The sequence below is a fragment of the Egretta garzetta genome, unplaced genomic scaffold, assembly GCF_000687185.1.
Source record: "Egretta garzetta isolate BGI_Z169 unplaced genomic scaffold, ASM68718v1 scaffold397, whole genome shotgun sequence".
NCBI classification, from domain to species: Eukaryota; Metazoa; Chordata; class Aves; order Pelecaniformes; family Ardeidae; genus Egretta; species Egretta garzetta.
Window position 1 is genome coordinate 586274 of NW_009260493.1, and position 15695 is coordinate 601968.

General features: G+C 39.2%; 1 protein-coding gene across 2 annotated transcripts; it reads right to left on the minus strand.

Annotated features, from left to right (window-relative positions):
• Positions 1-1677: 1677 nt before the first annotated feature.
• On the minus strand, positions 1678-13277 carry MTRF1L (mitochondrial translational release factor 1 like). Of its 2 annotated transcripts, none has more exons than XM_035899815.1 (6): positions 13143-13277; positions 11796-11954; positions 5777-5940; positions 4694-4811; positions 2743-2879; positions 1678-2319 (listed from the first exon to the last, which is right to left on the minus strand). In XM_035899815.1, exons 2-6 carry the CDS (start codon positions 11926-11928, stop codon positions 2104-2106), a joined length of 768 nt encoding a protein of 255 aa, XP_035755708.1. In that variant the 5' UTR covers positions 11929-11954; positions 13143-13277; the 3' UTR covers positions 1678-2103. The 2 variants fall into 2 exon arrangements, with proteins under 2 accessions (XP_035755708.1, XP_009642580.1); XM_009644285.2 differs by having other exon boundaries at positions 11796-11979.
• Between the last annotated feature and the right edge of the window lie 2418 nt (positions 13278-15695).

The following is a 15695-nucleotide window of genomic DNA, read 5'->3' on the forward strand; positions in this document are numbered from 1 at the left end:
ACGGAGCAAGAAAGGGACTTCAAAGTCTGTAGGCAGTAAAGCTCGTCACAACAGACCAAGGAGGTGCTGCGCACGATAGCAAAGTCCACCTTGTACAACAGAGTTGGATGCCAGTTTTGGGATCCCTCTGCCAGCACCACGCAGTACCTGGCTTTTCTCGGGCTGGCCGCTTGCGAGGCCCCACCACACCTCGTGCCTGTGCAGGAGCCAGACAAGAACGGGGAGGCTGCCAGCCAGGCAGGGTCTGGCCAGCCAGGCTACTAGCTGGAACATTAGGGAAGGTCCAGGGTGACAAAGGCCTGAACACTCATATAAGCTTCATGCAGCAGCCCAGTGCCTAGACCTGGCTGGTGGCCCTTCATTTGAAGGAATATGATGCTGAAGTTAGAGAGTAAGAATGGCAAACTGCATCCATCGCTTGCTACAAGATAGTCTGCCTTTACATGCAGTTGGGAAGATGGTCACAAGTGCTCTGTGGTCTTCTGTTTACAGTACGGATCCGGCAGGAACCAAGGCTTCAGCCCTCGTTTCTGCTCCAATCAGTATCTAATTATTTTACACACAAAATGCATCTATGTTTGGTTTTACTTTCTTACGTGCCAGTTGAGAGTTGTAAATCTGCTAGTAAATCTAGACCTAGGTCTCACGCTTACCATGGAGAAATATGTATGCCTCACCTTATGCATACAGGCACGCCTACATCTGAATTTAATGTATGCATCTTTAATTAAAAGATTTGGAACTTAACCATAGTTACCATGCAGTATTTCCTAGAAAACAAAGCTGATAAAAGTATTAAGTGAATCTGTGCGGGTTTTTTTACATGCATTGGTTCACACTGCAGTCTCAAATGTAATAAAAGAAGATAATAAATTGACAATAATCCATTGATTTTCCTGTAGGATGTTTAAATAATGCATTTCTATAAGCTATCTGTAGCAAACTTACTTTGTTCCCATTCTAATTTCTTATACTGATTTTAATTAGAAGTCTGGAAGTAAACACCCCTATATTCATGGTAACATTTGTCTTTACATTCTAACTTCTTATTTACTGGTATTTATATTTCAAGTACATTCTGTGTGTGTATACACACGCGCGTAGGTACAATGCACGATGGGATAATGTGGCATGGAAGCTGCAGGTTTGGTATTGCTGTATGTGTTTGGGATTGTAAAACGTAGTCTAAAATATAGGTTAAAAGTCTTCTTTACCTACAGACGTAAACGTGCGCATACATCAGTAAATCAGAAAGGCAAAAGTTTTACTTTCACAGTTTGAAAGTTTTTAAGATGCTGTTAAATCAATAGACAAAACCAGCAAGATGTCGCTCGTACCATGTAACATTTAGAAAAATCAGTAAATTAGACAATTAAAAACATAAAGGAGAAACTGAAGTGAAGCCAAATGGAGACTGAAATATCAGCCAAATATTGTAACGATTCTTTTAATTTTTGACTCAAGAACAGAAACATCCTTTTCAAAAGCAATTTATGTAACTTGTCACTTGGATTCCACAGCTTTTTTTTTTGAACAAGGGATATTCCTAAACAATTTTTTGTGTTTATTAGCAAGGGCCAGAAGGCCATGAAAACATGGAGGAGATACGCTTTGACTCCCTCTCCCATGCCACGTATAAATGATTAACAAATGTGCAGATTAGTAAGTGGGGTCATTTATTTATCACTTTCTTCCAAACACTCAAACAAAATAGGGTTATTCTCTCAAGCAAGCTATTTGACACTGTACTGATGTTTAACCTAGTGTTTAAATGAAAACTGGAACTAGAAATAGCTCATTTTTTAATGCATACCTTTAGAGAGTGGCGTATCAGCATCTTCGCAGTGGAGAAAGTTAAAAGCTGCAGTTACTCCTGGCCCAGCCAAATTTACTTTTTAAGTGGACTTCTGCAGCACTAATGTCTCATACGAAGGTAAAGTCTCTTTCTCAGCAAGTAAGACGACTGTTTATCAGTCATGCAGAAACAAGCTGTGGTGTCTGTCATGATCTGAAAAGCAGTTGCGTTTTCTGGGTGGTGCTCTGAGAAGCTCCTTTGCAGACAAATGTCTACATCTGTTGTAACGGGCTGACAAAGAGCAGTGTTCAGGATAGAGTCTTGTTTTCATTTTCTGAAATAATTTCCATTAAAGATTCATAATCAGCATATTCTCTCAGAGTTTGTATCATTTCATCTAGCATTTCTTCCCCTAGCATGAAACACTCAATATGATGCACCGATCTGCTTATCCTGTGGTCAGTAATCCGGTCCTGTGGGAAGTTGTATGTTCTGATCTTCTCTGATCTTCCTTTAGTCCCAATCTATCAAAGAAGAAGAATCAGTCAATCATCATCGTCTTTTTATAGAAAGGATGAAATATTAAGCATCTAAAGTGAAAGCTTTCTCTTCCTCCCATGATTATCCAAAATTTGTTGTAGTTACACAGTACTAAGACCAGTTCAGTAGTTGCAGTAATTGTTCTCAAACACGTACAAGAACAATTTTACCATGCTGTAGTCCAGTTTGTTTCACTAGATCTCTTGAATTTACATACTTCTGAAATTTTAAGTCTTTTTAATATATGACCTTTCTTGCTCAAGTAGATTGTAAATTTTGCCTTGTCTGAATCCTTCCTGGGTTCCTGTTCCTCTGTATTTCCATTTACTATTTGCAGTTCAACACAGGAGTTACCCCAAGAACAGAATTGCTCGTACAGAATTATATCTTTACTAAGTGAAACTTACTTGAATCTTTCGAACACTGTTTCTCTTTTTGGTTTCTTCTTCCAGTTTGGCGTTGTATAGTTTAGCACAAAGCATTTGCATAGCCTTCTCTTTGTTTCTAATTTGAGATCTTTCTTGCTGGCATTCAGACACAATCCCTGCCAAAAATATCATGACATTTAACACTTAACAATAACACATACTAACAGGGGTTTGCAATTTCTACAAGATTTGTTATTATCTTACAATAAGCTATTTCTTTCTTCAGTATATGTTTGGGACTGGGAATGTAAAAGTCCAGGCTTATTAATGTCTAATGATACATTTTGGGAGAGAAATGCAGGCTGAGTTGTATAGGTGCTTTATGCCATAAGACAAGAAATTTAATTCAGTATGTTGGACAACAGGTAGGTAATGAAATAAAAGACACGTGATGTGACCTGACTTACAGAAGATACCTTTGATACTTGTAATTTTTGGCCACAGTTCCAGGAAATTTAGGAATTAAGGAGCAGTAAAATACACGAGATAGTAAGTATATAGAATATGATCAGAATATACAAAAGTGGGCACTATTGTCTTAAAAAAAAAAAGTGTGGTTTCTCCCCCCAAAATATACAATTCAAGTTAAGATGAGAAGTAAAACAGCCTAAGAAAGGAGTAAGGAGAAGAAATATAGGAAGAGGACAGCACAAGCTAGGTTGTTACTTGGATTTATTTTAAATAACTCTGGTAAGATTACAGTATGCTTTTGTAAGATTACATAGTATTACTTTATGAAAGACTTGTTTACAAATAACTTTTTGGGTCACAATGAAGGTTGTAAGAAGAGTTAGGATGAGAGAAACAGCACAACTGTAAAGGAAGAGAGAACAAGAGGAATGAAGAAGGGAAAGGTGGAAGAGGAAAAAGTCAGAAAATAAGGTGAGATATAAAACCCCTTATGAACCATCTCTAGTGCATAACCACAAAAAAATATGCAATACATTTTAAGATTTCCGTAACAAACACTAATAACTGCCTTCAGCAAAAAACTAGGATCATTTGCTGGTTTTAGTTTGTGGGGGTTTTTTTCCAAACATGCAGCCAATCCAAAACTTTTTGAATCTGGAACACCTTTTTGTCAACGTATCTTGAATGGAATTCTATCCTCTCCACTGTTTAACTTCTGCTTTACTGAAGTGATGCAAGAAGCGCAGAATGGATTAATGTCTTCCATAAATACGAAGAAATGGGTGGCAAAAATCTGGATACGTGAAGATAAAAGAGCACTTGGGATTACCCTGAGGCTGTAAAGCCTGACTAATGTTTGTGGTAGCGAAGAGGAAAAGTTAAGAAGCAATGAAAGTCAAGGCAGCTGTTGTGGATTGCTCAAAGGGAAGTAAAAAGCTTAGGAATGGCAATAAAAAAAAAGATATGATAGCTAAAATTAGGTAGCATTTGAGGGTGTACCTTATCCGTCATATGTTTCCTAACCTGAGCCCTGGGGACCAGCCTCCTATTTCTGTGTGTAATCTATGGGAAAGGAGCCAGCAGACAAATGGAAACTGGCATCCTGAGTAGGCTCTGCAATTAAAAGCAACATTTTAATATGGAAATAGAACAATCTCTCTTTCAGAGACTACTCAAGAAAAGGCAAATCATCAGATTTTAACCTACTCTGTTTTTCAGTTTCTTTTCCATTATCTGAAAGCTTAAATATAACTTTTTCATGGAAACTGATTGGGATGCTTTTAGAGTGTCATGTTTAATGGCAAAATGGATAGCTGACCTACTGAAGCCAGTAGTCTTCACTATTACAAATTGGAGCGGGCACAAGATGGTGCATTTAGAGTACTATAAACACACATGAAAACTACATGAAAACTCTGCTCTACTGTTGTCCAGGTTTGAAAGCAAAACCATTGTTTCAAAAGACATTCTGGCAGCAGCTTTGCAATACAGTTCTCGTAGTAAGGAAAAAATGAAGCACCTGTTGGAATATGAACGATCCGCACAGCACTGTCTGTGGTATTGACGTGCTGGCCTCCAGCTCCACTGGCTCGCTTTGTTTCTATCCGTAGATCTTTTGGATTAATTTGCAGCCTCATCTGTCATGGGAGACAGAAAACCAACCAACCAAACAAACAAAAAGAACACATTTATGTTGTTTCTTTCTAGACAGATGTCAAATATGCATAGCTGGTTTATTTTATAAGGCACATTCAGGCAAGATCAATCTTTTTAAAGTTTATGAGTGGTAGCTCACATCTACGTATAAATATATTAACAAATCCTTGTAGCCAGATTGGAATGCGACCTGACGGAAGCCAGGAAATCAGACTATTAGTAGCTTAAGGCATAACTGTCCCTTAGCACTAATCTTCTTCTGAAATCTCTGCACCCTCTTCCAGCAGAGTTAACCAATATTCAAACTTGACCAGATGGCTTTTAGATAAAATGGAACATATTCCCTTTGCTGGCTCTGGAATGGGGTGATGGTCTCTGGGAGGAAGGAGCGAGACAACAGACAACTTCGGGAGAGAATAGGAAGGAGCAACATCTTTGACAGTTTGCTAGGTCAACACGAAACAAAGATCAAAACAAAGCTTTAATTCTTAGCCAGTTGCTTTTAACCAAGCAAATATGTCGAGAATTAATTATCACCTGTACACTTTGCAAGGGGAGAGTGAGGACACTACAAAAATGGAGGAGGCGCTAAAAGAAATCTCTATGAGCTCTGTAAGCTAATTCAGTCTTCTGTTACTTTGTAAAAGATGTAAAGTTTTACACAAAACATGCAAGACAGTCACATTGAATTCTCAAGTTCTAGTGAAGTAAACTGCCAGTGACTTTCCTGAGATTATGGTTATGAGGCAATCCAGAAATTCTTTATTTTACTCCCCTAGACAAAAAATAAAAATAAAGAAACAAATATAACTTATTTTTAAACTAAGATAAAAAAAATCATTAAGAGAGAATAACAAGAGAGACAGAAAACACTTGGGTATCAGCAATATGTCATATAAAAACTTCGCTCATGGCAAAGTCTGTTACACTAAAAGATAAATACTACCTTGGTGGGTTGGGGTAATATCGCAACTGTCATTGTGCTGGTGTGAATGCGTCCTTGTTTTTCTGTCTTTGGCACCCGCTGAACACGATGCACTCCTCCTTCAAATTTCATGTACTTGTAAGCCTCAAGTCCTGCTATACTGGCAACTGCATGTCTTAGGCCACCTTAAATACAGAAGAAAAACAGTTGTAAAACTGTAAGAAAAACGGTTTGTACCATGCTGTCATATTTCAAACCCTGCATTTAGACATCATTGTCACTTGTTTCTTAAAATTACGAGTTTACCATTTAAATACTTAGGCAGAATTATACCAAAATTGCAAGAAAACTCCTAAAAACAAAGCCAGACATAAATACTCGCACACTATCTCAAGTAAAGGACTGTCAAATTCTTTCTGATAGAGTCCAGTTTAAGTTTTTTATATACATAAAAAGATTGTCTACAAACCATGTACACACTTGTACACATACAATCATAAACCATAGTAGAACTCTAACGCCAGTAGTAAGTTTACATAAAGATCATATTTTGAAAGCCACCTTCAGAAACTACACCAATTTTTTTATTGTTAGTTCAGAACCTTATCATTCAATGGGAAAAAGCCCTAATTCTTCAACTGAAGGGTAATTCTTGTTCATACTCTTCTTATCCATTCTCGTCTATGCATCCCAGCCATGTCTTGTCTTTGCTCTTTTATTTCACTTTAATCTTTTGCTCAGTTGGAGCAAGCAGAACTCCAGCTCCTGCCCCTCTTACCAATACATCCAGCAAACACTTGACAGCAACATACTGAAAACTAGCATTGAACAGCTTGGAAGTAAAGCCCCATACAATGATGGTTTTGTGACAGAAAGAGTTTGTTGCAATACTAGTTTCTGGCATTCGTGCTCTTCCTTGTTTGCTAGTGTGCAAACACTTCAGTTGTGCCAGTGTAACTGTCTGAAGGCTCAGAGAAGTGATGGCACTATAAATGAATGTAATTTTTCACCCGTTTTGATATTTAATCCAGCTCAGTTCCCAGATCCCATTCTCAGCACAGTGGATGGTGTGCCAGGGGATGACTGAAGAGGAGATAGGCAGCCTTGAAAGAGTATTGCTGTTGAAGTCTTGCAACATGAAACCACAGCCGAGGAAAAGAGGTACGTAATTCTCAGATAGTAGCTTTTTAAAAAAGGAAAATGAAGACAACATAAATTCTGAAAATGCCTTGCAGAGCAGGAAAAAATCGTCAGCCAGAACATAGGCCAGGTTTTTCACCTCCATGGAGAAGGTTTGCAAATGTTTGTGTTCTACAGAAAATTAACATTCCCTCATAACTTTACTAAAACATATTTCTTTTTACAGTCACGTTTGTGGAAAATAACCTAACCTGCCTCTTCCTTTCTCTTTCATCTCATTTCTGTCCTGAATTTTAAGATTTTTCTCCTACTTGTACAAATCTGTACCACTTTGATTCAAATGCACTCTTCAACATACCTGGTGCTTCACTGATTTAATTTATAGCCATTATCTACTACCAATTCTATCAGATAAATCCATCAAGTTTAGAATAAATCTGACCATAAAGCATGTATTTGTGAAAATCTTCAATTCAGATCAGTAAGTTTCATTCTAATAGGTAGTGTGAAATCTTTCTACTGTTATGCAAATGATACTCAAACGGTCAAAAGATTTCTTCTTTACGCTAAAAGAATCTTATATAACCTAAAATAATTAATGTAGTTGAGTAATAAAACTTACTCCTTCACGTATAAAAGTAAGTACTAAAACATCATAAGCAACTCTGCACATGAGGAAGAAGCCAGGCTATGCCAGGAGTAAAAATAATGTGAATGTCCACAAGGCGACGGCACTACTGACAAGTATTAATTACATGATAAGCAGTTCATTGCAAAAGCTAATGTTCTGTCTTTTCTCCCTCACTTCTCCTGGCATTAATATATATGTATCTCACAGGTACAGTCTGTCTGTCTGAGTTGCAGCCGCATCTGTGACACATTAAAGGGAGTTTAAGTTTGTAGTGATAACTGCGTGCCTGTGCCACCATAGTACTTAGCATGAGATGACCGAGAAATGGGTTTAAAAGACAGGTATTTAGGTCATACTGCTTCAAATCAACTATTATTAACACAGGTTTACTATGAAATGCAGCAAAATCCAATGAAATTTCAACAAACCCTTTACCCTGGCAGACATGTCGTAGGCCTGTCAAATATAGTGAGATCTTACTAACTATATGCTTGCCCCCTTTAATGAAAATGTCCCTCTCTATCCTGAAAGCTGATGTGCACAGAACAAGGGTGTGAGTTTGCACTTGTTTTTCGTGTGGCATCTTACACCCAGATTGAGACAGAGTCCCATACCCATGCCTCTGCCCACCCCTACAGGGTGAGAGGCAATGGATAAATAACAACATGTGGGTTAGTGCTTTAACATGCGCGCTAAATCTTGAATGTGGTATTTTTGCCCAGTGGCATCCCTTGGGGTAGGTCAATAAAGTCAGTTAAGAGTGGACTGAAACCAATTCTTAATTGCAGCTTTGTTTAACATTCACCTCGTTCACACATGCTTACATTCAGATTTCAGCCAAATTCTGGAGCCCTCTGAAATGAAGGAGTTTGATGTTTTAATCTAGGACCTTGCTTTTGCTCATGCAGTCATGTAGTGTGGATGGGATGCAAGCACCAGCAAGCATCCTTAACTCTACTCTTAGCACAGCACAGACACTTTGAACCAGAGGGTTCAAACATGCCTTTCAGTGGCAGTGCCATCTATAGCGCCCCACCTCCCAATTTATTTCTAGCTCCTCAGTTTTGATAATGTGTTGTCATGCAAATAAGATCAGGAAACACACTGCAAGAGGCTGACAAAGGCTAGGGCTGCCTTTATTTTTCTCTAAATTAACATCCTACCTTCCTAAACATCCATTTCAGTGCACAGGCATGTCCTCAGGAAGACAAGAGTGTTTTAAATAAATATATAGCCATTAAACCCCTAGCAGTTTCAAAGAGAAAATATGGCTAGATATATACTAGGTTAACGTATTACTTTAGTTCCCCATTTAAGGCATTAAAGAGAATGGCTCTGAGGGTGTGGGCTCTGTGAACAAGGACTGAGCTTTCACCAAAAGGCTAGTCAAGAGCAACTCCCTTTCTCTTCCAATCACAGGACTGCCAAGCTGAGTCAGACCTGACTTAAAACTATCCAATATCAAAGAGTTTTTAAGCCAAATCACTGGCTTGATCCAATTAGCACTGTGGCCTCCAAACTCCTAGAGCTGAGAGAGAGAACGAACTGGCAGCTGGCTGGAAGGTGGAACAGCCCTTGTGTAAGCTGACTGAAACTGTGCTCTGAATGTGAAGTTGTATGTGACTGCTGGGGTTCACCCCATCTACGTTGTGCCTCAGTGGAAAGGGCAACTCTTCTCTCCCCCTAGTGTACAAAATAAGGAAGATGCAGTTTGTGATGTCCGACTATTTATCCCATGGAGTTCAATTTTGAACCTTCTTTTAATCCCTCAGTATATAACAGTGAATCAAAACCTATACTTACGCAAGAAGATGCAAAACCTATACTTATGCATGCTCTCTGGAGCATGTCCAGAGAAGGTCAACGAAGCTGGTGAAGCACGCCTTCAGTCTGGAGCACAAGTCTTATGAGGAACGGCTGATGGAACTGGGGTTGTTTAGCCTGGAGAAGAGGAGGCTTAGGGGAGACCTTACTGCCCTCTACAACTGCCTCACAGGATGGTGTAGTGAGGTGGGTGTTGGTCTCTTCTCCCAATAAGTGATAAGACGAGAGGAGACAACCTCAAGTTGTGCCAGGGGAGGTTTAGATTGGATATTAGGAAAAATTTCTTCCCCAAAAGGGTTATCAGACACTGGAATGAGCTACCCAGGGAAGTGGTTGAGTCACCATCCCTGGAGGTATTTAAAAGATGTGCAGATGTGGTGCTTAGGGACATTGTTTAGTAGTGGACAGGTATGGTTGGACTCGATCTTAAAAGTCTTTTCCAACCAAATGATTCTATGATTTTAAGTGTCTCAGAGCACAGAAAGACCCTCACTAGAAGGGGAAAGTAGCTCACTGACATAAGAAGCTCAATTAGGAGAGTTGTGGATATTTATTTTTTTTTGTGAATTTCTACACAGTTGAAACAGAAAGGGTTCAAGATACTTGAAAATATCGAAGTCCAAAATATGGCATCAGTAAACAGAGTAAGTTTAAGAAGATGCTTCATATTTTTCAAAGCTTGCTAAAAATCTCTTTGCAATTATATTAAGTGTTGATTGAAAAAAGATTAGTTTTTCTGATAGACTGCATATCCTAACATTCTAGCTTTTCTCATTTCTCTTCAAAGTTTCACTGAAAAAGAAAAAAAACTGCTGATGAACGGATGAGTACAGGTAAAGTTTCACAACCAATCTGAGCTAGGAGCAATAAGCTGCACAAGTGCCTGTCTACTGATCTATACTGATAAATATATAGATATATATAACCTCCACAGAGATATGTAAGCAAAATGTGCTAGCTTTACTCACAGCAGCAGGGATAACAGTAAGCCTGCAGATCTGTTAACACAGACAGACTTAGCAAACCTAGCCTGCTGAGAAACGTGGCTAGCAATCTGTCAATGAACACCCAAAATCCCTGCCACTGGTTGGACAGGTGTTGGACTGCAGTTTCAGTTGGCTTAAGCTGACTGAACCTCTTGGTACGGGAAGGAGGTCCTGCTTTTCTCACTGACACCACCACCAGACACACACCTCTGCCTCCACCACCGCCATGAGCATTTCTTCTTTTCTCCTGTGCTGGATTACCTGAAAACTAATTGGGGTGTGTGTGGGTGCTATTTTTCACTTGGATTGACTTGGTGATTATACTCTGTGAAGATGCATAATCACAAGTGCCAATGAAAAAACAGCAGGAACATGGAGACAGCAGCCTGATCTTTGTGAAACAGCTTTACACACTAACTGGATTAAGCTAAAATTAACTGGTATGTGCCATTGCCTCAGTTTGTTGTGTAAATCTACCAATCCTCATCTTTGCAAAGACACTGTTCCATGAGATGCAGTGAACCAACTTCACAGCTCATCATGACCAGAAGATCCAGTTTTTCCACCTCCTTGCATTCAGACCCATGTTGCTGCTTATCTTATGCTAGCTCTAAGGCTCCTGAGAACTGACTTAACACCATGAACTGGGAGAAAAAACCAACCCAGTCATAAAAAGCAAAGTCTTTGCCAGTTTAATTGAAAGGACATTAAAAAAAAAAAACCAAAAAAAAAGGTAGGGCTGCTCAGACAGGCAGAGAGGCAGTAAGGACGAGGAGAGAAAGGAGAAGCACCTCCTTTTACTGGCATCAAGCTGTTAAACTGATTACCTGTGAAATTTTAGTTGAAGACTTTCATAAATGGTTAGATCTCTTATCTCTCTCCTCAAAATCTCAACAATTCCCCCACTTAGCTGTTACACCCCCTTTCCTTATATAAAGCCTCAGATTACATTATTTCCGTTAAATTCAAGATATTTTAGATTAAACATCAAGAATAGTTTTAATTATACTGACCCATCTCTGCCAAGGGATCCATAATAAACAGACTCTCAACCTGACTCTGTAAACACTAGAAACATTAACTAAGTAGAACAGCATATCCAAATAAAAAGTGTATGTAATCTGTATTTGTAAAAAAAATAATCTAAACCAACATAACTGCATCACTTTCTGAATTTTCTTCCGCCAAGCACTTAGTTTCATTTCTACTTTTTGAAACTACTGAAAGACAAGTTTTATCATTTAGCACTTTAGTATTTTAATAGTACTTCTGAAATGGAATTTCATTCTCAAATACAGAAGCCGAGGAAAATCATAGTCAGACATTCTAACAACCTTCTGCTTCTAAAATTAAGTTAGTGCAAATTAGCTTCCCGTAGTTAGGAAATTCAAGTGTCAGATGAATGAGTACTTCAACTTAAATTAAAAAGTTACAAAGATCAAGTATTTTCATTACTGACCTATTTCACTGGGAAAGTATTCTAATATTTCAAATTTCCACTTTTTATAGGCAGCGTATCGTTGATACATATCAAATATCTCCGAGGTGAACAGCATGGCTTCCTGCCCTCCGACTCCAGCGGTTACTTCCATGACAAGATCGCTCTTGTCTGTTTCTTCTGGAGGAATCAAAAGCAACACTATCTGCGAATACAAAAACACCCAGCTAAGACTCCCCTCTCACACTGCTCTCTGCAACTGAGATAGCACAAAAGGGCAGACAAGTCTGCAATGAGCCTGGGCTGCGTTCCCCTGCCCTAACTCCTTGGTTGCCCCGGCTTCTCAGCCCTCTCGCCGCGAAGCAGCAGCCATCAGGAAGAGGTGGGGGGGATGCTGCATTGCAGGAAGGCTCCCTGTGCCTGTTCACAGTTGCAGGAGCTACACCGGTCTCTCTCCAGACCTATGAAACTTCACAGAAGTTTTCACCCATCAGGAGCACTGCGACGTCTGGACACCACAGGATACAGGCTGGTTCTTGCAAGACAACCCAGCATCTCCCTTCCCATCTGATTCCCTCTTAACCCAGCCTCAACTGCAGAACTAAGAAGGTATGGATGTTCAGGAGGACAGTCCTTCAACAACAGCTCAGCTGATTTATTCATTTATTTATTTCAGAAGAGAGAGACAGCCTTATATTGATCTGTAGAAGAAAGGTACGCTAGAACCTGTATCACAGTTTTGCAGGCTGGCTCAAAACTCTGGATAATTTGCAAATGCTTTTCAATCATCTTCCTTTACTAGCATTAGGTGATGTTTCTTTCTACAGATGACTTCTTTTGACAAAATCATAAGCATTTCTAAAAATGCTGTATTGCTGTCGAAGGAATAAAGAACGTGACAATATCAGCTTCTATTTCACCAGTAACTTTAAGAATATGTAACTTTCTTTACAAAAAGATAATTATTTTTATGTTTAAATAACATAGATACTATGTAGTTACATAGTATTAAACTATTTTTTTGGAAACCACTAGTGAGTGTGATACAAGTTTAATGTTTCCAATAGATAAAAAGCTGGCCATCCATAAAGGTACACCCAGACAAGACAAACTGTAGCACCTACTTATAAATACGCGTTGATTCAAACAATTTCAGCTACAAGTAGGCACGCACTTACAGGCTGTCTCTATACCATCTGCATTTTTCATTTTCCTTAGATAACAGAAACTAGTTGAGGAGTAGTACAATTGGCAAGGAGGGGAAGAGGAGAAGAGTTTATTGTATACGTCTTATTTTGATAAGAAGACAATTTGGCTTTGTTAATTTAAGAATGGCAAGGAAATACAGGCTTTTAAAGGGGGTCTAACCTGGTGTTTCAGTTCAGCTATCTCTTCTTCACAGGAGGAGATTTCCCTTTCTGCAAGCTTCTGGAAATCTTCGTTCTCATCTGGAATATTTGAGTATGGTTAATCCTCAGACTTATATCAGTGCCACTCTCAGAAAACCTTCTGAAAAATAACCACATGAAGAACTTACTTACTCTACAAAAAAAAAACCCAAAAAACCCCCCTAAAAACCAAAACCCACACACCACACAACCCCCCCCAACACATGAAAAAAAACCCCAAACCCACACAGCGTTGCCATAGTGGTGGTCAAACAGTGGCACAGGTTGCCCAGAGAGGTTATGGAGTCTCCATCCTTGGAGATATTGAAACCCCAACTCGACACAACCCTGAGCAGCCTGGTGTAGGTGACCCTGCTTGAGCAGGAGGCTGGACCGGACAATGCCCAGAGGTCCCTTCCCTCCTCAGCCATTCTGTGATTCTAAGAAATTAACTTTCTGTATTTCAATGTGACAGGAATATCAAGGATTTAAAGAGCAGAGCAGCCCCACAATTGACACTCTTCCTTAAAAGGACTATTACCCCTATCACTCTGTAAAAATTTGAAGATAGTAGTAGTAATTGCAAGTATTTTCTCTCTGTCAAATTATTCCAGAATAAATTTCCAACACATCGCTAAAAATGAAGGTATGGAGAACTCTTGAATAACAAGAGGAACTTGTAATTTGAAAGTGTTACTTGACTGATCAACACTAATGCTTTACAATTAAGACTTGTTTTTCTGTACCACAGTTTCAATATGTTAAAATGTTCCTTTTTTTTTTTGGCCAATATAAAGCTTCACGCACACCCCCTCAAAAAATTATAAAGAAAATAAAAAAAAAAAATCAACATCTTAAGCAGTCTCTGATCCGTGCTGATTCAGCTCACTCACCCAGAAGAAAAAAATATTAGCCCAAAAAGGAGAAGATGGTATACACAATGAAAAAGGGGAAACCGGGGCAGGGACCGGGGCACATAACTGCACAGTCAGCAGCAAGAGAAGAAAAAGAAAAGATTCTAGACCTCTTGTTTCTGTGTACAGCAAGCTTTTAAATGCCTTCAGCAGAGACAGGAGGTGCACTCTTATGATAAAGCCACACCTTTTCAGCACTGTAACTGCATTTAGTCACTACCACAACTTTAAATGAAACTTTTTGACTTTACAATATAGGTTTAATATTGGTGAATTAAGGTCCCCACCCCCACTCACTTCAGTAAGAAGGAAATTAGAAAGAGAATCATGCATAAAATGGTTTAAACAACTAGCATGCTTTACCTACAGCTGGCGAAGAGCGTGCACGGTTGACTGCCTGACTAACCATAACTCTTCAAACATGTAACCTTGGTCATCTCCAACTATCTCCATTTCTTCACAATATGTACTGACCAACTGAGGGCTAGTCACTAAGGCCAACAGAAGGAAGGATAAGAATCAAGGAATTACAAACCTATTAGGGTCAAACCAGGTATCAGTAGTGCAACTGGAGCGGGTTGCCCAGAGAGATGGTGGAGGCCCCAACCCTGGAAACATTCAAGGCCAGGTTGGATAGGGCTCTGAGCAACCTGATCCAGTTCAAGGTGTCCATGCTCACTGCAGGGGGGGGTGGACTAGATGGCCTCTAGGGGTCCCTTCCAACCCAAAACATTCTATGATTCTATGATTCAATTATTATGCAATTAAGAAATAATCTATTATAACAATTAATAGCAGTTGCAAACTTTAAGATGCAACTGTAATATAGGCTCTAAAACCAGTTTTAAATAATATATACACGTATTTTTAAGGATGAACTACAGAAGTGCTCAAAGCTACTGACTAAGCCCTTGTGATCACTTCACTTTGCTCAAGTTCTAAGCTGGTTTTGATGACACTGGCTTCTTCAGCTGATTCTGAAAGAAATATATATATATATATATCCTGCATTCCACTTAATTCAGTTAGTTTGGGTCAATGATTAGTTTGTTCAGAGGAACCATTTCTCCTTTTTCAATCTGAGGTGGGAGAGAATCAATAGGAAAAAAAAAAACCACAAACATTTGGTTTTAGACAGTGTTGGCCATCTCCGTTAGTCGGAATAACTGACTACAATTAACACTTGATTAATCAGTATTTAGCGAAGTAGTAAGGATTAAATGATCTAAGGAACATTTCTGTTCACTGCTCTTAAAGTACTCCTTTTCCGCATTTTGGTTTCTAACCGCCACCAAATTGAAGTTTGATTCAGGGTAAATAAAAAAAAATATTCGTTATTTGGCAGCGCTAAAAGCGTGCAGCTAGAACACAGGACAAAGGTAAAACCACGGCGTGCAGGCGGCGCAAACAGATGCCGAGGTCCACGACTGCTGAAACGGATGCAGGCAGGCAGGCAGGCTGCTCCGCCCGGCAGCAAGAAAGGAAAATAAAAACAAAAATCCACAAACAAACAAACAAAAATAATTAAGTTTCCTATCCCCGATTAATTCTCTTTATTTTATCAGAAGTGCTGCTACCACGCCGCCCTCCCTTCAAGCCTCAGCGGCTCCCCCGCCCCC

Bases quoted from the DNA above. Each gene is read 5' to 3' on its own strand.
- MTRF1L (XM_035899815.1), bottom strand. From the start codon at position 11,928: ATGGAAGTAACCGCTGGAGTCGGAGGGCAGGAAGCCATGCTGTTCACC. The intron at 2,880-4,693 runs GTGCTTCATTTT...TATTTTTGGCAG, and splicing joins GATCGTTCATATTCCAACAG to GGATTGTGTCTGAATGCCAG. The intron at 2,320-2,742 runs GTAAGTTTCACT...CTTCTTTGATAG, and splicing joins ACAGTGTTCGAAAGATTCAA to ATTGGGACTAAAGGAAGATC.